The sequence below is a fragment of the Balaenoptera physalus genome, assembly GCF_965194825.1.
Source record: "Balaenoptera physalus genome assembly, chromosome: 16".
Classification (NCBI taxonomy): Eukaryota; Metazoa; Chordata; class Mammalia; order Artiodactyla; family Balaenopteridae; genus Balaenoptera; species Balaenoptera physalus.
This window is the reverse complement of record NC_138898.1, coordinates 25,894,427-25,916,053: the sequence shown is the minus strand read 5'-3', so window position 1 is coordinate 25,916,053 and position 21,627 is coordinate 25,894,427. Positions and strand designations below refer to the sequence as shown.

Genomic DNA, 21,627 nt, shown 5'->3' with positions numbered 1-21,627 from the left:
CCATCCCAGCATGCAGAGCTCACATCCCATGAGGGGCCTTGCAGGAAGGGACAGGCGGGTGTTGCAGGAAAAGACGCTACACAGCTTCACAGTAAAAACATCCATAAGAACACCTTGCAACATGGAAAGGCAGGCAGGAAGGAGTTTCTCCTACAGGACTCCTACAGGTTAGGCCGAGAGGGACAGGACAAGACCCTGCACGAGGTGCTTACACTGGGGTCAGTGAACACTCGCTGGGCAGTTGCTGAGGGCTGGGCCCTGTGCTGCAGCTCCCCGCATGCATCCTCGACCCCCAGGCACACTTTGTGGTCCACATCCCACATGCCATTATTTTTCTAAATCATATTAAACCTGGGTTTTGAGCCCCCACTCACAAGGGAGCTGAGACAGTCCATCTCCATCTTCTCTGGGGCAGGTCTCCTCTGGCTCCCTAGGGTCATGCCACGTTCTATTGTGAGAGTTTCCGAGGAGCCTGGAGGGTGGGGCAGGGCTTCCGGTCTTCGGTCCCATCTGGTGCCGATGAACGGATCTCCGTCCCAGCCCACAGGATCCTGTCAGAGGTGAGCAGCTTGGAGCCCTGGCCACACTGGGGCACTTCTCCAAAACAGCCATGGCCATGGCTCCTGGGTTGCGACCGCCCACAACCTCTTGGGCTTCCTGGAGGGTGGTGAATAAATAACCCTGCTTCCTCACCCCTTGGGAGCAGGGAACAACTCCACACTGGCTCCCACAGCACCCCAGAGGGACTGTGCCCCAGGTGCCCATGGGGTCACTTGCTTGATACACACCTTTATGGGCTGTCTCCCTCCCTGCCTCACTTTCCCCCTCTCCTACCAGTGTCTCCTGGCATCACCTCCCCTATCAGCTACCTGCACTCAAATCCTGGTCTCAAGTTCTGTTTCTAGGGAACCCAAACCAAGACAAGTATTTGCTCTGCAGGTACTAGGCTAAGGGTCTTACAGACCTTCACTCACCCAGTGCCTCTCCTATGGTGTTCCCACTTGGCAAGTGAGGAAACTGAGGCTCTGACAGCTCAACACGACTACCAAGCAGCCCCTACCCATTACCCCGCACCACCTCCCTCTACTCTCTGCTCCCTCATCACTCCCCCAGAGTCTCCAGCCCCCATAAAGAAGAAGGAAGGTGGTCTTCTGTGCCAGCCCCCTTCCGATTTGCACCCTGAAACACAGGCGCCATCCGTGCACCCCTGAGGCAGGAGCCGCAGACCCGGAACTCCAAGATTCCAGCACCTTCCTGGGCTGGGGGAGGGAAAAGTCCTCTGCTTCCCTCTGAGTCTTAGCAGCAGCAGCGAATGAAAAACACCAAGTGATATCTCAATAACTCTTCCTGCCTTGCAGGAATTATTGTCTTACAGATGAGAACTCAAGTAACACAGAGCTGGTGAAGTGGTGGGAACCCAAGCCTCACCCACTTGCCCCAGCCTCCCACCTGAATCCACAGCAGGACAGTGACCCAGGTTTCTTTTTTTTTTAAAATTGAAGTATAGTTGCTTTACAGTGTTGTGTTAGTTTCTACTGTACAGCAAAGTGAATCAGCTATACGTATACATATATCCCCTCTTTTTTGGATTTCCCTCCCATTTAGGTCACCACAGAGCATTGAGTAGAGTTCCCTGTGCTATACAGTAGGTTCTCATTAGTTATCTATTTTATACACAGTATCAATAGTGTATATATATCAATCCCCATCTCCCAATTCATCCCACCCCCCCCTTCTCTCTTGGTATCCATATGTTTGTTCTCTATTCCTCAAAATAACAGTGACAACTAACAGCCTCTATTCCCTGAGGGCTACTCAGTTCCCAGTACAGTACTAGACACTTCCTGTGGGTTAACTTTCCCATTTTACAGATGAATAGACTGGGGCTCAGAGACAGACAATAATGATGTCTTGTACCTCTCTGTGCCCTTCCCAGGGCTTCTCTTTCATGGAGGAGACCCCCAGGAAATCTCCCATCTCTCAGCAGAGATTAGTCCATGAGGTAAACATACAGAATTCATGGTGCTCCAGCCAAAATCTTCCCTCCTATCCTGTTTAGAGAGGCCAGATCTTGGAAGGGAAGGGAGACCTCTGTGCTTCCACCAATATCCTGCACCAGCCCCTAGTGACTCAGATGAGGAAATTAACCCTAGAGCCTTTCTCTGCCCAGGCAGGAGGACAGCACTTGGCAGTAATGTTGAGACCCAATTGACAGAAATGAGGGGGACCTGCCAACTCTTAAAGCATCTTCCAACCAAAAAGTCCATGATTTTATGATGCTGAGATCCTAGAATAAGTACATCCCATCTGAAATATGGCGCCAAACCATACTAATATCAGCCATTGACTTTTATTTATTTGTTTACTTATTTATTTATTTACTTATTTATTTATTTGATTGCACCGGATCTTAGTTGCAGCTCGTGGGCTCCTTAGTTGCAGCTTGCCAGCTCCTTAGTTGTGGCTTGCGAACTCTTAGTTGTGGCATGCATGTGGGATCTAGTCCCCTGACCAGGGATCGAACCCGGGCCCTCTGCATTGGGAGCACGTAGCTAACGTTGCCCTAGCATTTCCTGCGCAGCTGCTGTCTTCCAGAACCAGCCCTTTCATCATCAGCCCCTCTGTGCCATGTTCCAGCCCAAGAATGGAGTTTAACACCTGCCCTGACCACATCTCTGACTGTGAAAGGGAAAGGAATTATCCACAAGGAAAATCTAAAAGCCGCCTAGAGGTGAGTCCTGCCCACCACTGAGATGACTGCACTGGACAGCGGTTAATGAAGGAGTGGATGCTGACACAGCCAGCTACGTGCACTCACGATGGTGGCGTCAAGATTCTCACAGGGGCTTCCCTGGTGGCGCAGTGGTTGAGAATCTGCCTGCCAATGTGGGGGACACGGGTTCGAGCCCTGGTCTGGGAAGATCCCACATGCCGCGGAGCAACTGGGCCCGTGAGCCACAATTGCTGAGCCTGCGTGTCTGGAGCCTGTGCTCCGCAACAAGAGAGGTCGTGGTGATGAGAGGCCCACGCACCGCGATGAAGAGTGGCCCCCACTTGCCGCAACTGGGGCGGGCCCTCGCACAGAAAAGAAGACCCAACACAGACATTAAAAAAAAAAAAAAAAAAAAAAGATTCTCACAGAAGAGGATGTCTGCAGAGCAGTTTTGTTGGGAGTGAGGACTCGAGGTCTTGGAGCTGCATTACTAGTAACACCAAATTTCCCTTTCACTGGGTGGCCAGTTTCCTCTCTGGGCCCTGATTTCAAATCCCAGTTTTGCCACAGACATGCTGTGTGACCTTGAGTAAATCACTTAACCTCTCTGAGTCTCCATTTTCTCATCTATAAAATGGAAATTAAAATAAGCAACTTTTTTGGAACATCCACATGAATTGCCCCAATGAATCTTCACAATACCAAAAGACATAGTTGGATTATTATTCCCATTTTGCAGACATGAAAAGTGAGGCTCAGGAGGGAAAGTAACTGGCCCACATTTACACAGCTACTGAGTGACAGTGGGGATTGAACCCAGACCTGTCTGGCTGCAGAGGCATGGCATGGGTGCCATATATGGAAAGAGCATGGGGAGTGGCCACAATGTGGTCACTGGGCTCCTCCCAGGCCTGCCTCTACCCCTGCTCTCCTCCACACACACCCCAACATACATCTTAACTCCCTTGGGTCCTGTGACTGCTACATCCTGCAATAGGAGCCTCCTTGGGCCCCTCCTGAGAGCTGGAGGCCCTGCCCCAGGCTCCATAGCACTGATGCGGCTCCTAAGGGAAAGGGCCCACCCCCAAAACCACAAGGCCCCCACCTACTTCCTCTCTGGGGTCTGTTGGCCCAGGGCTAGAGCCTACCCCTAGGACCCCAGTGACTAGCCCCATCAGTTTTGGCCAGAAGCCCCTAGCCTTCCGGTGCCAAGAGGACCCCTCCCTCCACTGAAGGGCTCCGCTGAGCACAAACCGGCCAGGAGGCTGGACTTCCTGCCATGTTTCCACCCACCCGAGCTTCAGAGCTCGGGTTATAAAAGTTGTGTCTTTCTGAGAAGCTAGTGACAGAGGCCCGGGAGAGATTCTGGACAGCCCTATTCTTGGAGAGGTAAGGACAAGGAGGCTAACGTGGGCATTTCGCAAATATTTCTTAAGTACCTACAATAATGTGGTGATGTGGTACATAGATTCTCAGCCAAACTGGGTTCCAATCCAGGCTCTGCAGCCACTACCTGTGTGACCTTGGGCAAGTCATTTCTCCTATCTGTGCCCATTTCCGTAAAATAGGCCTGCTATCAATGATCCCAGACCATTATGGTAAGGATTCAATAATGCAACAAAGCTTGTAAAGCTCTCGGCATAGAGCCTGCTACCTAGTAAGGACTCAAGTAAAAGTCGGGGCCAGTATGATTCAAGACTGGTACGAGATGGAGACGGCTGGGGGACGGTGTGAAGTACTAAGAGCAGGAAGGGAGGAGAGACCTGACTTGGGTGAACTGATTAAGAAAAGTGCCTAACATGGGCACTGGCTAAACACTGGTTGGATGAGTAGTGGATGAATTTAAGATCAGCCTGGTAGCAGAATATGAATAGTTAATGCCATGAGTACAAATTTCCCAGTCCAAAATTCACATCTGCAAATAAACGAGAAACTTTTTTTTAGGACCCATTTTAATCACTGTTTTGAGTTCCTGCCATCAAGCAAAAAACGCTGGATGTTGCTGATTCGAGACAATGCCAGGATGTTCTCGGGCACTCCAGAGTAGGCTCAGCCACTTTGGGGGCTTTGCCCAGAGGCAGCATGTACCCTCTGGGTAGTGTCTTCATGGGCTTTGGGGTGGGGATGTGGCGGCTCCTTAATGGGCCCGGCTTACACTGGCATCTGCCCTGGACGTGTCTGTATCCAGCTGGCCTCTGCCTTGCAGTTCCAAAGGCTGCATCTCCTGGCAGCACACCCTTGCCCACCTGGAGCGCCCCCTGCCTGCAGGCTCTGGGGTCTCAACTATGCCACCTTGGCCATCTGGGCGGAGGCTCAGCAGGCAGGAACCAGTACAAACGTACTGTTTGAAATACTGAAGTATTTCCCTACTAGTTGGTAAAGAGCCATGGCTTTAAGCCCCCCAGGTGCCTACCCTGGCCACTGTGGTGCTTCCCCCAGGACCCCCAACCTTGTTCTCCTCAAGATTCAGAAACCTCCATGGTTTTAATGTCTCACAATGTCGCACAGCCACATTAACAGCTGTTGGGCACACTGCTTGCTAAGTGCTTTGCGCATATTACTGAGTGCATTCCCCACAACAATCTATGATTGTCCCCCATTTTACAGATGAGAAAACTGAGGCACGGAGAGATCAAGTAACTTGCTCAGGGTCACACGGTCTGGAAGTGGCAAAGCCCAGATCTGAAGAGAGCCCACTTGAGAGGGAAGGACATTTCAGGCAGAAGGAACCGAAAGCACTAATGTGAGATGGTGGGGGTAAGGCTGTGTTCAAGGACTAGCAGATCTAGAGAGAGGGAAGGAAAGCTGGAGAGATGGCTCTAGGAGAGGCAGAGCTGGGAGAAGCTAGGCAGTGGCTCCCCAGTGAGGCGGCCAGTGGGGTTCCCAGCTCTGTGTCCCCAGGTCCTGGCCAGGAGGATGCTGCTGTTCTGGGGGTCACTGCTATGCTGGGGGCTGCTGCCCCAGGCCCCGGGGGAGGCCCAGCATTTAGTCTTCTTACGCTTCAGCAAGGATCAGCTGGAAACAGGTAGATTTTTAAGGGGTGGGTGGCAGGAGGCAGGAACTCAGGGAAGAGCAGGGGTGGAAGGTGACACCACCTCCCTGCTCAAGGCTTTTCCTCTTCTGGCTTCCCCCTCACCAGCAGCAGAATTTGCCTTCCTTTGCCCAGAGCTGACCCCATCCTTCCCCTGCTCTAACACTTGCTGTGGCTCCCTAGTGCCTTCGGGAGAAGCTCCAAGCTCTTCATCCTGGTTTTCAAGGCCCTGCCTCTCCAGCCTCTTCTACCACCACCTGCTCTGACCACCCCTGTAGACTTCCCAGCCTCCTTCCTTTGTTTGTGCTGTTCTTTCCCCCGTTCTCAACACAATGGATTCTGATTCACCATTTAAGGCAAAGCTCTAATAGTCCCAGTTTCCCCAGCAGAAGGAGTCTCCTTCCACTGGGTTCCCACAGCCCTTTGGTGAAGCCTCATCTATGGCCTTATCCAAGCGTACTGTACTTGTCCTGTCTGTCTGTCTTTCTGTCTCTCCCTAACTCTTGGCTGTGAGCTCTTTGTTATCCATTCACCTCCTTCCCCATTCAACACAGTCCAACCTCACTGATCTTTCTGTTTCATACACTCACCAGGCTCATTACCACCTCAGGGCCTTTGCATGTGCTGTTCCCTCTGTCTACGTTGCTCTCTCCCCAGATCTTGCAATAGTGGATTTCTCCACTTCATTCAGGTCTCAGCTCAAATGCCTCCCCTTCAGAGAGGCTCTCCCTGACTACCCTATCTAAAGTAGACCTTCCCCCCAGTCATGCTCCAATTCGACTCCGTTTTATTTTCAAAAATTGCCTTGCTTGCTTATCTGGGGGCTCAGTTGTTTTCTGTGCCCGCCCCCACCCCCCCCCCCACTCCTAGAATGAACCCCATGGGCCCTGAGCCCAGAAGAGAGTAAGTGCTTCATAAGTACCTGTTGCTAAATGATTGTCTAAATCGCTGACTCAGAGCAGGTGCTGGTGGGCCTTTGTTGAATGACTGAATGAAAGGTGAGCCCCGCCCTGAGGAGGGCCTTGTCCTCAGACATTTCAGGCCTGCTCTCGAAACACCATGTCCTGGACCGTGTGGCCAGGATCCCTGTGATGGGGGCCACAAGTAAAGGAGTCGCCATCCTGGACCACCGGCCCTTCGTAAGAGAAGGCCTCTCCAAAGGGAGCAGTGGGCTTGATCTGTTGCTGGTCGGGGACCTGCTCTCGGGGCAGAGCTTCCCGCTGCTGGGGGAGCTGCTCCAGCTGGGTGGGTGAGTGGCCTTCTGGCTTTTCTTCCCCCTCAGGGACAGTGTTCTCACCTGCTGGGTGGGTAGGAGGCCCCAGCATCATTGGAGCTATTCTCCAGCCTGGAAAGCCCTCAGCAAGTACATTTTTATGGTCCCTAAACCTCCTGAAGCCACTTGAAATCCTCCAAGGAACAAAGCAGAGTCTCAGTCAGGGATCTTAGCCTGGCAGCCCTCCAACCCTCCACATTTAGTTTATACCTGGGTATTGCAAACTCCCATAGTATTTTTTAAATATTTTAGTGACTTGCCAATATATAAAAATCTAGAGTGTTTTAATAAAAATCCAGATTTTCTGACTGTATTAGTTTGCTAGGACTGCCATAACAAAGTACCACAAACTGAGTGACTTAAACAACAGAAATTCAGGAGACTAGAAGTCTGAGATCAAGGCGTTTTCCATGTCTCTCCCCTAGCTTCTGGAGGGTTGCTGGCAGTCTTTGGTTTTCTTTGGCTTGTAGAATCATCACCTGATCTCTGCCTTCCTCTTCACTTGGCAATCTCCCTTGTTGTGTGTCTGTGTCTGTGTCCAAATTTCCCCTTTTTATAAGGACACCAGTCACATTAGGCTAGGGGCCCACTCTACTCCAGTACGATCTCATCTTAACTACATCTGCAACAACCCTATTTCCAAATCAGTTCACATTATAAGGTGGGGATTAGGAACTCAATATATGAATTGGGGGACTTGCCTGGTGGTCCAGTGGGTAACACTCCACGCTCCCAACGCAGGGGGCCCGGGTTCGATCCCTGGTCGGGGAACCAGATCCCGCATGCATGCTGCAACTAAGAGTTCGCATGCAGCAACTAAGAGTCTGCATGCTGCAACTAAAAAGCCTGCATGCCGCAACTAAAGATCCCGTGTGCCACAACTAAGACCCAGTGTGGCCAAAATAAATAAATAAATAAATATTTTTTTAAAAAAACATATATATATATATGAACTGGGGGGTGGAAGGCAGACACAATTCAACCCCTAATAGCAACTCTCTCTATAACAAAGATCTGGTCACGCCTGGCCTGACCTCCCACGTGGCAATCATTGGTGTAGGATCTGTAGTCCCTAAGTCAGTCCCCAGACACCTCCTCCACTCCCTTATGTTACATGCTTGGCCCTGAAGGCAAATGAGCTGGAGACTTCTGGCAAAATAAGTACCAACATAAATGAATGATATTTATGTAGGTTGGGACAGGGGTTCCTGCAAGGTCAACCTATGTAGCCACAGGTAGGCCTCCGAATCCATCCCCCAGAATGAGCAGGGAGAGCCAGATGGGTCCTAAGATGATAGAGTCCAGAAGAAGTTTTCTGAAGGGGGTGAAAAGAAATGAAAAGCTAGGGCACTGGGGTGGGTAGGGGTGCTTCCCAGAGAGGCCTGGGAGGAGGGTGCTGGGCCCACACCTGCCCCAGCCCATCCTAAGGCCTAGGACTGGCCACCACTCACCCCTGCCTGTGCATTTGCACCACCTCTACTCACCCATCCTGGCACAGGGCATCAGCTTGGGAGGGCCGTAGGAAAAACCCCACATGGTCCAAGTCATTCTTCAAAAACCTCTGGAAGGTGCCATGGTGGAGGCAGGCATACAGCCTTTGGGGAGCCCAGCCCATCCAGGTCTTCCTCCAGCACTGGAACTTGTTGCTGCCCACTCCAGTGGGCACCAGGTAAGTCACCAGCTTGTATCTAATGTTCAAAAAGTACATAAAACTCTGGGTTCCTCTTAGCTCAGGGAGATGCGAGGACCTGAGGCCATCAAGGGGAGCAGAAGTTTCATGTCCTCCTTCTTGGATGCTCAGCAGGGCAGGTGGTCCCTGAGTAGAAGGCGGTGGGATCACCAGCCGTCTTGCTCTCTCTGACTCCTGCCTGCTCGCGTCTTTTTTGCAGAACCCTTATATTTGAATTCAGACCTGTTAAATGTGCACGGACAGGTCCGCCACTGTATTCTCCTCATTTTGTAGAGGGTGACGCTGACGCCTGGAGAAGGAAAGGGACTTTCCCAGGTCTTCAAGGCTTAGAGGCTGCAACTAGAGCCCAGTGTTCTGCAGCTGGGCTGAGGGTCAGGGAAGGGGTGTCCCAAAGCTGCCCCCACCCCTCCTGGGGTCTGCCCCTATTCTAGCCAATACAGACACACACACTCCACAGAGTCACAGGGGCCTTACCAGGCCATACAAACAACACCCCCCAACCCACTCACAGGGTGGTCACAGAAGATGCCAAAGGCCCCGAGGTCACCCTACAAATCCTGAGTGACAGCCTGCTGCAGGTCACATTGCAAAGCAAACTGTACCTCTCGCTCTAGAGGTGAGTGTGTGCCCTGGGGGCTTCCTCCCCACCTCCCTCGGTTCCAGGCAGCCACGCAAGGCTAGCAAAAGTCTGCTGCCTATGTCACCAAAAGGGTTACAATAATCCTTTCCACTTGGGCATGTTTCAAAGTCACTTTTTTGTGATGGGGAAACTGAAGCACCGAGTAGGAGAGGGACCTGCCCAGGATCACACAGTGAATCTGCAGCAGAGGCTGAGATAAAACCCTCTGACTTCCATGTCAGGGGACATGTGCCCCATCTGAGTAAAAGGCAGATGTTTTCACGGGATGATCCAAGGAGGGTCTGGTTCAAGCTCACCTTGGGGTCCACCACGCCTGGACTCCAATGCCACTTACCATCCAGGCAACTTGAGTAAGGGCGTCCGTCCTCTGGGCCTCATCCACGAAGTGTTATGATCAAGTCCCCTACTGCCCCTGGCTGTTGTAAGAGTTCACTGCTAATCTAAGAGCTCAGACCGCCCACGAAACTGTGGATGATGATGCCAACCTGGGGTTGTAAACACAACAGCCAATAAAGGGAGTGATTTGCACATGAAACAGGAATATTCTTACATGCCCCTTAGGAATATGCCCACTCTCTTTTTTTTTTTTTTTTTTTTTGTGACATATGGCATTCTTTGTCTAGCTTCCCTTTTTAATAGAAAAGTGAGCACAAAGAAATATTTTCTTCACAGGGATGTGGGCACAGAGAAATATTTCTCTGCTATACAATAAATATATCATCACCCTTATACTGATGTGCAGTAAAAATGCAGCTTGACCCTTGGCCTGGTGGGAACTGCAGCAAAGAGGAGAGCATGTGGCCCATCTCAAGGGCACATCAGCCCCCCTGTGAGGATGCTGGCCGAGAGTTTCCAGATCTTTTAGGTTTTCCAAAGTTTGAACTCTGTATTTTTAATGAACTCTTCCAGTTTTTCATTTGAGCCCTCCAGACAACTGCAGGCCCCACCAGCCTGTGACTTCTGGACTCAATCTTGGGCTGCGGCTTGGAGCCTGCCCTGACATGCTGCCCCTACAGGATCCTGCGGCTCAAAGTCATCAAGAACATCTGCATCGGGGTACGGCTGGAGCAGACAGGGAACAAGACCAGCGTGGCCTTTGAGGAGTGCCACACGCCACCAGGATACCTGAGCACTGAGGTTCTGGAGCAGTGAGTACCTACCCCCCACCACTCCTGCACCCAGCCCTTCACTGAGACTCTCCCCAGAGAGTCTCAGTCTTAGGCTGCCTCTCCCCAGCCTAAGCTGTCTAGAGTGACCAAGGGTGTCAGGGACAGGGTCATCGCCAAGACCACCAGCTGTACACACCACCCATCAGTATCTCCTGCCTTCACATTGAATGTTATGGCCAAAGTGTGCATCCACGCAGGTCAAATCTTGGCTTGGCTGCTTCCTAACACCAGGAGCCCTGGCCAAGCTATTTGGCTTCCAGGAGCCTCAGTTTTCTCACCAATAAACAGGATCACAGAACTCAGCCAGCACGGGGTGGTTGTGGGGAAGAGATGAGCTAACCCCTGTGAGCTACTTAGCACAGATCCTGCTGCATAAAGTGGCCATTGCTTATGATTCTTAATATACCTAACAAAAAAGCCACCTCCTCCAGGAAGACTTCCATTAACTTCCACTGCCAGGTGTGACCTCTCCCTCTTTGAAAATCCCAGAGACCTTTATTAGAGAGAGAAATAAAGCAAGAGAGGCAGAAAGGGAGAATCAGGAAGAAATAAAGTGGAGGAGGACAAAGTCTGGAAGAGAGAAAGCAAGAAGGCAAGAAGGGAAAAAAACAGAAAAGGGAAGGGGAGAAAGAGGAGAGAGGAGAGGAGAGGGACACCAGGCGGGGAAGGAAGCAGCCACCCTGAGCTTCCCTGTTCACAGGCCCACTGGGGCTTTCCTCAGCCCTGCCCTGGACTCCCCTCTCTGGCCTCAGTCTCCCCTTCCATGGTGTCTCAGACCCCACCTGCTCTCCCCGCCCCTAGGATGGACCCCCTCCTGGTGAACAAAGCTCTGGGGTTGGTGACAGATGTCCTGGATGAGGCATTGCCCTTCCTCCTACAGAAGATAGTAAGTTGCTCATTCCCCCCGCCCCAGCCCCTGAGAGAGGGGTGTGACCCCAAGGGACAGCCCCTTGATCTCACCCTGACCTCAACAATGACCCCCTCATGCCTTCCCTCCAGGGGTGTCCCCTGGCCACAACCCTGCTCAACTCGCTGCTGGAAGACCTATTACACATCACTCTGTGTTCGTAGCTCCCAGCCAAGGAAGGGGCTTATCTGCTGTCCCCCTACTGTGTGCCAGGAACTCTTCTAGGCTCTGGAAATATGATGGGAAATAAAACAGACAAAGCTTTCCCACAGGGAGCCTACTTCCTAGTGGAGGGGGAAAAGGGCATTATGTCTTATGACCTTGGTAAATCATTTCCCCCCCGAGCCTCAGTTTCCCAGTCTGTAAAATGGGATTAATCACAGGCTCACAGAATGGACTGTCGTGATAATACATAAAACCTGGCACAGAGTTATGGCTCAGTAAATGCTCATTGTTACAAGAAGCTGAAGGCCCAGCCCACAATGAACTTAAAGCTAAGCAGAGAGGGAGAAGGAATTTCTCGCTGCTTCAGTGCCTCCCCATGCCCATCCCTCCATCCCCCAGGGAGGCTGAGCCCCAGTTCCATTTCCTCATTGCAGCCCCAGCCATCTCCGGCCTGGAAGATTTCCAGCACTATGTCACCAGCACAGAATTCACAGAGGAGGCCATCCTGATGAAAGTCCAGGTGAGCCAGCCCCTGGCCAGGGCAGACCCTCTGGGGATGTCCACTGGTCTCAGGGAGAATGGGCACAGAGGAAAATGAGGTGGGGCTTCTCTGGATAGGAGGCAGAGGAGAAGGAGGAGGAGAAGGAGCAAGTGAAGGAAGTGGTGGGCAAAAGAGGAGGAGAGAGGGGAAGGGAGAAGAAAGGGCAGACCAGGCAGGCCCCACCCTCCGGAGCTCACACTGAGCCTGGGAAGTCCCGCTCGACCCTGGAAAGGTGGAGAGGCCATGGGGCTGTATGTCCCACAAGTGAAAATCAGGCTCCAACAAAAGGGCAGGTGGGGTGGCTCAGGAGCGGCAGGACCGCGTGTAACGCCCAGCTGGAAGGGACCCCTCAGATGGGGAAACCGAGGCCCAGAGAAGCGATGAGGCTGGCTGCCCCTCTCCTCCATGGGATGGTAGCAGGTGAGTCAGAAGGACAGGGGGATTTGAGTGGATAGGAAGGAGGCACTGTTAACAAAGGCACGGAGAAAAGAATGGGGTTACATGAGGGAGAAGCAAGGAAGCGTAGCTCATGGGTTCAAAACCCAGCTCCACCTCTTACCATGTAAGTCACTTCACTCCTCTGGGCCTCAGTTTCCTCATCTATCAAATGGTTTCCATCTCGTGGTGCTTTTGTGAGGTCGAAATGAGATTGTGCCTGTAAATGTTCAGCACTGTGTCTGGCACATAGTGAACCCTCCATATGTTAGCTGTAACCAGTTTTTGGCTGAGGAGACTGTCCCCTCTGAATTTCTCCTTCCTCCTTCATTTTTCTAAAGCTCATGACCCCTGCAGCCCAGGCCAGAGAGCCCAAAGGCCTGACCACCTGGCCCCCAAGCCCCTCCCAAAATTAGCCCCGGGCAGCCTGGCAGACCTGGCCTTTTCACTGGAAACCTACAATGACATCCTGTCCTGCCTCTACACCAGCAAGGAGATACATGTGAACCTCCAGGACCCCACGGTGAGTACTTGAGAAAAGGAAGTACATTACTTTACTGCTCTACTTTTCACATGAAGAAAGCAAGGCCCAGGTGGCATAAATGCCTTCCTGGGTGAGCCTAGGTAAGTCACTTCCCCTCTCTGGACCTCACCTGGAGAACTCTTATTCAGCTTTCAGAACCCAGTATAGAAGTTCCTTCTTCTGGAAAGACTTCCTTGAACACCCCTTTGTTGTTCCTCTCTTCATAACATTTATGCTGCAAACATGTATTGAAGGCCTACTGTGTGCCATGCCCTGTGCACACAGGGTCCCTGCCCTTTCACAGATCAAAGTCTACTGGAGGAATAGAAACTGAACAAGAAAACAGATAAATAAAATAATGTATCTTATTTATAATAAGCTGAGCAATGGATCAGCAAGTGTGTGGTGGAGGTGAGAGAACTACCCTGGACACTGTAGTCAGTGAAGACATCTCTGAGGAGGTGGCCTGAATGGTGGCACACACACACACACACACACACACACACACACACACACACACACACACAGAAGTCAACGGGAAGAGCAAGTTCCCAGGGTCGATGAGGGCATCACATGAGGGAGAAATACAGATAGATCACTGCTCAGAAGCCCCCAGCAGCTCCTCATCATGCTCTGAACAAAGTCCAGTCTCCTCTCTGCAACCCCAGGGCCTCGTGAGATCTGGCTCCTGCCCACCTCTCTAGCTCTGTCTCCTCACCCACTATGCTCCAGCCACACAGGCTGGGCTGGTGCTCACCTCAGGACCTTTGCACATGCTGTCTCCCTGACTGGAACACTCTTCTCTCCACTGTTGGTCTCTGTGCAAATGTCATCACCTCAGAGAGCTGCTCCCTGACCACCACATGTAAATATCTAAAGTAAGCCTTTTCTCTCTCCTCCACCCAAAACCCTCTCTTTCTACTCTTTTCCCTTCGAAATACTGATCTCACTGTGTGTATGAGTATGAGTAAAGTTATATATGCGAAGTTGTATATATACACACATATATACATATACACACATATGTATATCTGTGTGTGTTCATTTATTTAACTTTGTGTGTTCACTGTCTCTGCAGTTTGGGGATGGGGACTATGAAGAGTATACTCTCTGAAGGGTACACAGGGTGTGCTCAGTAAACACTGAAATATGAAATCCCAAGATCTATATCTGGAAGAGATCTAATGTTATTGCTCCATTATTAACATGGGGAAACCAAGGCCCAAATAGGGAAAGTGACTTTCCCAAGTCACCCAGCAGGTAGGATCAGGACTGGAACCAGGGCTCCTGTCTCCCCATACTGTTCCCTCCTTTCCACACAGGTGTGGCAGCTCTGAGACTGGAAGTGAACCCTGTGATTCCATGTCTACAGAAGTTCTTACACCAGTGGATGAGGGTACATGTGCAAGGGTGTTCTTTGCAGCTTCACTTGTTACAGGGTGAAAAATAAAGTTAACCTAGGTGTCCATCAATAGGGAATTGGTAAAATAAGTCAGGTAATGGCTATATAAGGTGGAATTCTATGCAGCTGTTTAAAAGAAAGGGGTTGTTCTATATGTACTGATGTTGAGAGGAACAAACAAGGTGCAGGACCATCTGGTTAGAATGTTCCCATCTATTCATTCTTCTATGTGTGTAGAAAACAGCCTGTCAGGATATACTCCAAAATGTCAGTAGTGGTTACCCCTGAGAGTAGGATTTAGGAGAAAAGGGGAAGAAGTGTTGGGATGGACTTTTCATTTTTACTGTATACATTTTATAGTGTCTTCTATAATGATTTACGATTTTCAAAAATCAATGGATCACAGGTAGATGAATATGAATGTGATAAAGCAAGTATAGGAAAATGTTAATAGAAGAATCTAGTTGATGCATATACAAATGTTCTCTATAAAACTCTTTCAATTTTGCTGCATGTGTGGAAATTTTCACAATAAAATGCTGGGGGGAAAAATCATTGAAACAATAAAAAGTCAACCTTTCCAGATAAATCATGATGAGAAACCTGGTGAATGGCTCCTCCTGTGCTGCGACTGAGTGGTGTACCAATGGTGCATTCAGTTAGGGACAATTACATCTCATTGAATCCCACTGACACCCCTCTCACCCCATGTACCTGTTCAGAACAGACCTGCAGGATTCTAAAGGCCAACACACATGTTGTCCTTTTTCCAGGCTGCTGACCTCATTCAGCTATTGTCACTGAGAGCGCTGGAGCCTGGGCCCAAGGTGGGTATGTTGCCAACTTCTCCCCCAGCACCTCAGCCAGGATCTCAGGGAAGATTTCTTGAACAGGGGACAGGATTGGGCCACAGAGGCATGTTACATTTGGCCAGACTTTCCTACTGTGGACTCTGGAAATTACTGTGCCTTCTTCACAAGTACCGTGAGGATTAAAGGAGACGATTCACTTAGCTCATTGCCCCACCCAGGTGACACGGCCATGTGGCTGTCATTATTATTCACTACTAAACAAAACCCCGACCCTGCTGAGGCACACCTCCTGAGGCAGACAGATGTGCACACATGGCAGATAGCAGTGAGCAGCGACTGTGTGCCAGACCCCTCCACCTACATCGATGTGATCCTTGGAAAGCCTGCCCTCTCACCCCCTTTTTACACATGTGCAAACCGATGCTGAGCAGTGTGACTTCACTTGCCCAAGTTCACATTGCTCAGTAAGTGGCAGAACCAGGACTTAAACCCAGTCCCAGACTCCAACATCCATACTCAGTGTGCTCTCTCTAAAGGCTCTGAGAACAGGGCACCTGATAGACAAACAATAATAACAATAACCGCAATAGATAACAATAGCACTACTAGATGCCATGTTCCATTCTAAGCACTTTACATAAATTAACTCATTTAATCCCCACAACAACCTGGTGAAGTATGTATGATTATTATCCCCATTTTACAAGCATGAAAATTGAGGCACAGAGAAATTAAGAAACGTGTCTCAGGCCACATAATTTGTAAGGAGCAGAGCTGGACTCTGGCTCCAAAATCTATGCTCTTACCTGCTATGCAAGCCCAGGAGAAGGAGCATGTAATTTCACCTCAATGGAGCTCAGGGAGGGTAGGTGACCTTCCCAAGGTCACACAGCAAGTTGCTGCAGAGCTAGAATGAAAACTCAGATACCGTAACTCCTAAGATGGCCTTTTCCCATTCCTCCAAGCTGGGGGCTAAGGAACACCATCTTCTGTCGCAGCCAGCACCTTCTCTACCCTCATTTAGACTTCTAATCAGGCCAGAGGGAGCATGGGACTGACCATCAGCATCCCTCATCCTCCCACTGTCCACCTTGACGGCCACACGGCCTCAGTCATCCAGCCGGGCTCCCTGGTACTGCTGGGGCCCAGCAGCACCTCCTCCTTCTCAGTTTCCGGGGTGAGTAAGCCTCAAAGTTTATTGTTCCCCAGGGGGCCTGTGTCCACATGAGGGCCCCTCCAGTGCCAGCTGACTGAGGCAGGGTGACAGAGGGCAGTGGCAAACCCCACTGGCATGTCATCTGCTAACATTCCATCAGTCCACACCCAAATAGCTGCACCTATTGTGAGAACATCAAAATACTTTAACACCTGCTCCCCTAAGTCCAGCCCCCAGTGCTCCCCAAGGATCTCTTCAGCAACTGAAGTATTTTGCCTCTGATACCCCCTGTTCAGTGCCCTTGACTGTCTCCCCTGGACATGCCTACATCCAAAGCCCTTGTCCACAAAACCGGGAAAAAGCTCAGAGAAACAGAGTTCATGGAGGGCTCAATGCCTCTGTGTTCTCTGCTCCCGAGAGAGAGGCGCCCAAGCTAGAGAGCGCTGGACCTGGGGAGGAATTCTGGGGAAATACAGCTCCATCAAAGTTTCAGCTTCTTTATTCTGAGCCCCCTTGGGATTCCTACTTCCCACTCCACAGACTGAAATTGGGAATGTGCCCGTGGGGCAGAAGGGTCGCCCCACCATAGGTGAGCCTAGGAGCATCTGGTGCGTATAACAGGATGCTGGGATCTTAGTTGGCATGATTCTGTGGCCCATAAATCAGTCAGCTCTGGCTGGTGGCGAAAAGTCCGGTTTCTGGTTTATAAGGTAACCAGGTGAATTTTGGAGGCCCCAAAATGCTGGTCCTCTGGCTTCCAGCAAGTGCTTCTACCACCAAAGGATTCACTGCAAAAGGCTTTCTCTCAACGCAGCTGAGCTTTCCCCCTCCCCTCGTATCCAGCCCTGGCCTCCCCTGACCTCCAGGAGCACCCAGCACCCACCAGTACTCTCTCCCATGGCAACACCCACACATTCATGGTCTGAACACACATGAACCAGCAGCTGGGATCCGGCGAGAGGACCGGGTGAGAGGGGCTGGCCCTGGACAAGTATTCACGGGGGGTGGGAGTGAAGGAAATCCCTCTGGCTGGAATGTAAATTCCTCTCCTATTCTGAGCAAATTTCAACTCCTCATAGAAACTCTTTTCAAAGGCTGTGTTTTCCTCGAAAAATCAGGAATTAAAACTGCAGTTCACTCCAAACAGGTAAATATTTTTGGTTTGGGATGGTCAGAAAAAATAAGAGGGTTGACAGAGAGAGATGGGAGGAGAGAGTGTGGTTACGGGGTGCAAGTCTCCCAGCTTGCTCTAGCTGAATGGAGCAGTTTACAGGAGGGTGGGAAGGAAAGAGAGGGGAGGTGTGCTGTGACTTGAAGCTCACTGAGCATCGCATCCCCCCCGCCACCGCCAGCAACTGCCATCTTGGCTTCCTCGTGGTCCTGAAGGACCCACCGGCAGGCCTGAAAGAAGGCCCTGAGCCGCTGATGTGGGGCTCGAAAGCCTCACTTGCTTTCCATGAGTGATCTCGTCTTGCCCTTGGGCGGGGGGAGTACTCAGAACTTAAATTTGTCCATTTCATTCTTTCACGTGCTTAACAAATACTGAGTGCTTCTATGTGCCTGGCCTTGTCTTCGGTACTTAGGATGTATCAGTGAACAAAACAAATGTCCCTGGCCTCATGGAACCCACGTTCTAGCAGGGTAAGGTGAGATAATAAACAATAAATACAGTAAGGTAAATTACATAGCATATAGGCAGGTGATAATGCTACGGAGGAAAGCGAGGAGGGGACGGAGTAGGGGTATCAGGAGTGCCGGTGAGGGTAATGTTCAAAAGGAAAGTCAGGGAAGGTTAGAGAAGAGCAATGCAGGAGGGAGCTGTGGGGATGTGGGGAAGGGGACCCAAGGTTCCAAGGCAAGGGTGTGCCTGAGGCCAGGGAACAGGAGGGAGCCAGGAGGGTTGGATCCGAAGGGGTAAGGGGAGGTCAGAGAGCGAGCAGGTCCAGGGGCCAGGCTGCGCTGGGCCTACGGGTGGGGGCGGGCTTTTCCTGAGTAAGCTGGAAGCCACTGGAGGGTTCTGAGAAGAGGGGAGCAGACTGGAGGGGGCTGGGGCGGAGGCAGGGAAGCCACTGAGCAGGCCGGTAGAAGGATGCAGAGGGTTGATGAGGCTTGGATGAGGTGGTGGCAGGTGGCAGTGGCGGGGAGTGGCCGCAAGCAGGATGCATTCTCGAAGTAGAGCTGGCAGGATTTCCTCATGGAGTGGATGTGGGGAAGGAGTGAGAGGCGTCCAGGATGACACCAGGATTTCTAAGGGCACCTCCTTGTCTTTCAGGAGAACGTTTAGTTTGTGCCTCCAGCAGGCCTGTGCATCCTGTCTCTGGTTTTCCTCACCCGTGGGCTTCCCAGCATGGCATCCTAAGCTATTTGTGCCACCTGCACCCACACGTGGCAGTATGGGGTTTCTGCTGTAGTGTGACTGGTCTGGGCCCTCCCTGCACTGGCCCCACTGTTAACGAGGCCATGCGTGGAGCACATGGTCTCTTCCCCCAGATGTTGTTCTTGCTCCTACACTGGAAGAGCTTTTCACTGCCCCTGCCTGTCTGAGGGAGGCCCCACAAAATAACTCCCTTTCTGCCCACCCTGGGGGTATCCCACCACCCTACACTACCACAGGACTGTGAGCCTCGTTGTCTAGCCCTAATGCAGGAAGGCTGCAAGGTGCAAAAACAATAAAACAAAGGGCTAAATGAGAACATGAACAGGAAACACTTCAAAATTATCATCCCTGTTGTATCAGGCCTCCTTGCTCTGGCTTTACTTGCATAGAATCCCAGGTTTAGAGGTCCTAGAGATCATCTTCTCAGGGTCAGGGATTCCCTCTGTGACATCTTCAGAAGGCAGTCATCCAGACCAGGGCTGCCAGGTATGGTTGGACAGGTTGCGCACGGCACAAGCCACCCACATCATAGACGATACAAATACAAATATGTTTATGACAGTCTCCCAACAGATGGGAAAAGAGTGTCTCGAAGAAAGGGAGTTGTATCCCAATCTGTCCAAATGGGTTGGGGCAGCCCTGGTCAAGACCTCTTGAACATCCCTGGTGAGAGGAGGCTTGCTTTCTCAGTGAGACAATTCTTGCCCCATTACCAAGCAGCTCTCAGCACTGGAGAGTTCCTCCTTGGACTGACCCAAAGTTGGTCCCTGCGAAGCTCTGGCCCCGGGGTTTTCTCTGGCCCAACTGGTTTCCTGGACTGCCCTGCAGAGATATGAAGATAGTTACTGTGACCTGGGGTGAGGCAACCCTTCTTCAGGGCCCCCAACTTTCCCCAGTCCCTTCACTAATCCAGTCATCTGGCTCCAATGCCCTTCAAAAGTGGAGTTCCCAGGACTACTCCTGATCTCCTGTGGGCACCTGTACACTGGAGTCCCCCCACCATTCCCATTCTGACCATTGGTCAGAATCTGCCAAACCAGCTGAAGTGACCTTCCTGTCCCTCTTTCATCTCTTGTAGGAGGAACGTCTGGAAGCTTTTCTCTTAGAGCTTCTGAAGAGGTTCTTCCCCCATCACAACAGTGAGCGCCACCGCGTTTCTCCTCATGCCCACATACAGCGCAGCTGCGAGCCACATCAACCATGCCCGAAGCCCTGCACAGACAGCTAGCTTTTGCCTTGTCCCCTGGGGTTGGTTAAGAATTGCCCACGGGCCAGGCAGAAGGAGGCGGGGTGGGGAAGGGGCCATGTGTGCCCTCCTGGTCTTTGCCCAGGCCACTGGTGGTGACAAGAGCTCAGAAGTGGAGGGACGAAGGGCTTCTCAGGGGAGGTGGGGGAAGCATTACGGAAAGTGAGAAAAGGAAGGGCCCTCAGAGGTGGTGGAGCCCCCCGCTCACAATTCCAACGCCTGCAGGGTCCAGGTAGGTAACATACCCAAAGGAAGCAGCCCAGATAGGGCCTATGGTAAACATGCCCCGCCTTAAGTGGGCGGCCAGCACTCAGTTCAGGTATTTTTTACCTTTGAGAGATGCCAGAAAGCTGAACTTTTAGAGACATCACCCCCAGGTTAGATATCAGCAACAAAATCAAACTTTCCCCAAACACCCTTGTCTTAGTTTGGGCTCCCTCAGAAGCAGACCCTGAGGTAGCAGAGGGCAGGCGGCGTTTTGGGAAGACGGAAGGTGTGGGAAGTGAGTCTTCCAGGAATGCAGAGCTGCGTCAGGTTCCTCTGCCCCAGAGCGCTCAGCGCTTCCCTCTCCTTCCGCCTCCCCTCACGCCGTCTGCGTAACCTTCACCAGTCTACCCACATGATGATTTAGTCAGTGCCTATGTCCCCAGCCGGATGGTGAGCTGCTGGAGGGCAGGGACCCCTGGTCTTTGCTTTTTGGTGTGTTCCCACCCTTGTTCACTGCCTCCCATCCAGGAGACGCTCAGGAAGTACATGTAGGATAAATAGCTCAGACGTTACTCCTTCTGAGAAATCAGCTGGCTCAGCCTCCTCATCTTTCAGAGGGCCCACAGAAGTTACCCAAGGACTTACCTAAGGTCACACTGCAAGCATCTGCTGCAAGTATCCTTAAAATGCTGCTAAGAAGAGCATCTTCATAAAAATGTGTTCATAGTTATTGAATATATTCAAGAAGAAATTCCCTTCAGATAGATTTTTAATAAACGGGTAGAGTAGCTATTTAGAGACCTGACCTTCTGGAGTGGGATGGCCTGATGGGGGAGAGGAGGACACACCCAGTCCCACAGACCCCTGCCCACAGGGCACTGAGCTCCCCCGCCCTCCCCTCTTGCGATCTGCTCAGAGAACAAGGCCTCCTGCTGCCCAACGTCAAGGGCATCTCCTTCGACCAGGCGCGGATGGAGTCCTCCAAGGTAAATGCTGGGAAAAGGAGCTTCCTGAGGCACATGTGGGAGGTCAGAGCTAGAAGGGCCGTGGGGTCCTACAGGTGCCTTGTCCCCATCCTGCAGAGGCAGAAGCTGAGGCTTGGGCAAAAGAGGCACTCCGTGTGGAAAGCCCTTTACCTTCCTTATCTCACAGGCTCCTCACAGCCATCCTGGGTGGGATGCCCCATTTACAGATGAGGAAACTGGGGCTCTGGGGGGCTCCATGAATCCCTCAGGGAGCCACACCCTAGGCTCACTGAGAGCTTCAGTGCCTCACACAGGTGATCTTCACAATGAGCTCCATGAAGTTGATGCTATTATTTTTCCCATTTTACAAAAGAA

The 21,627-nt window shown here is 51.4% G+C and overlaps 1 protein-coding gene across 1 annotated transcript; it reads left to right on the top strand.

Annotated features, from left to right (window-relative positions):
- Positions 1-82: 82 nt before the first annotated feature.
- Positions 83-21,265, top strand: LOC309646109 (uncharacterized protein). The gene is given in 10 exon segments (XM_082432085.1): positions 83-6,003; positions 6,826-6,993; positions 9,165-9,318; positions 9,322-9,323; positions 10,364-10,495; positions 11,318-11,402; positions 11,836-12,176; positions 12,847-13,087; positions 15,263-15,481; positions 16,326-21,265. Coding segments are annotated over 10 exon segments (1,920 nt in total). The 5' UTR covers positions 83-5,629; the 3' UTR covers positions 16,530-21,265.
- Positions 21,266-21,627: the final 362 nt, after the last annotated feature.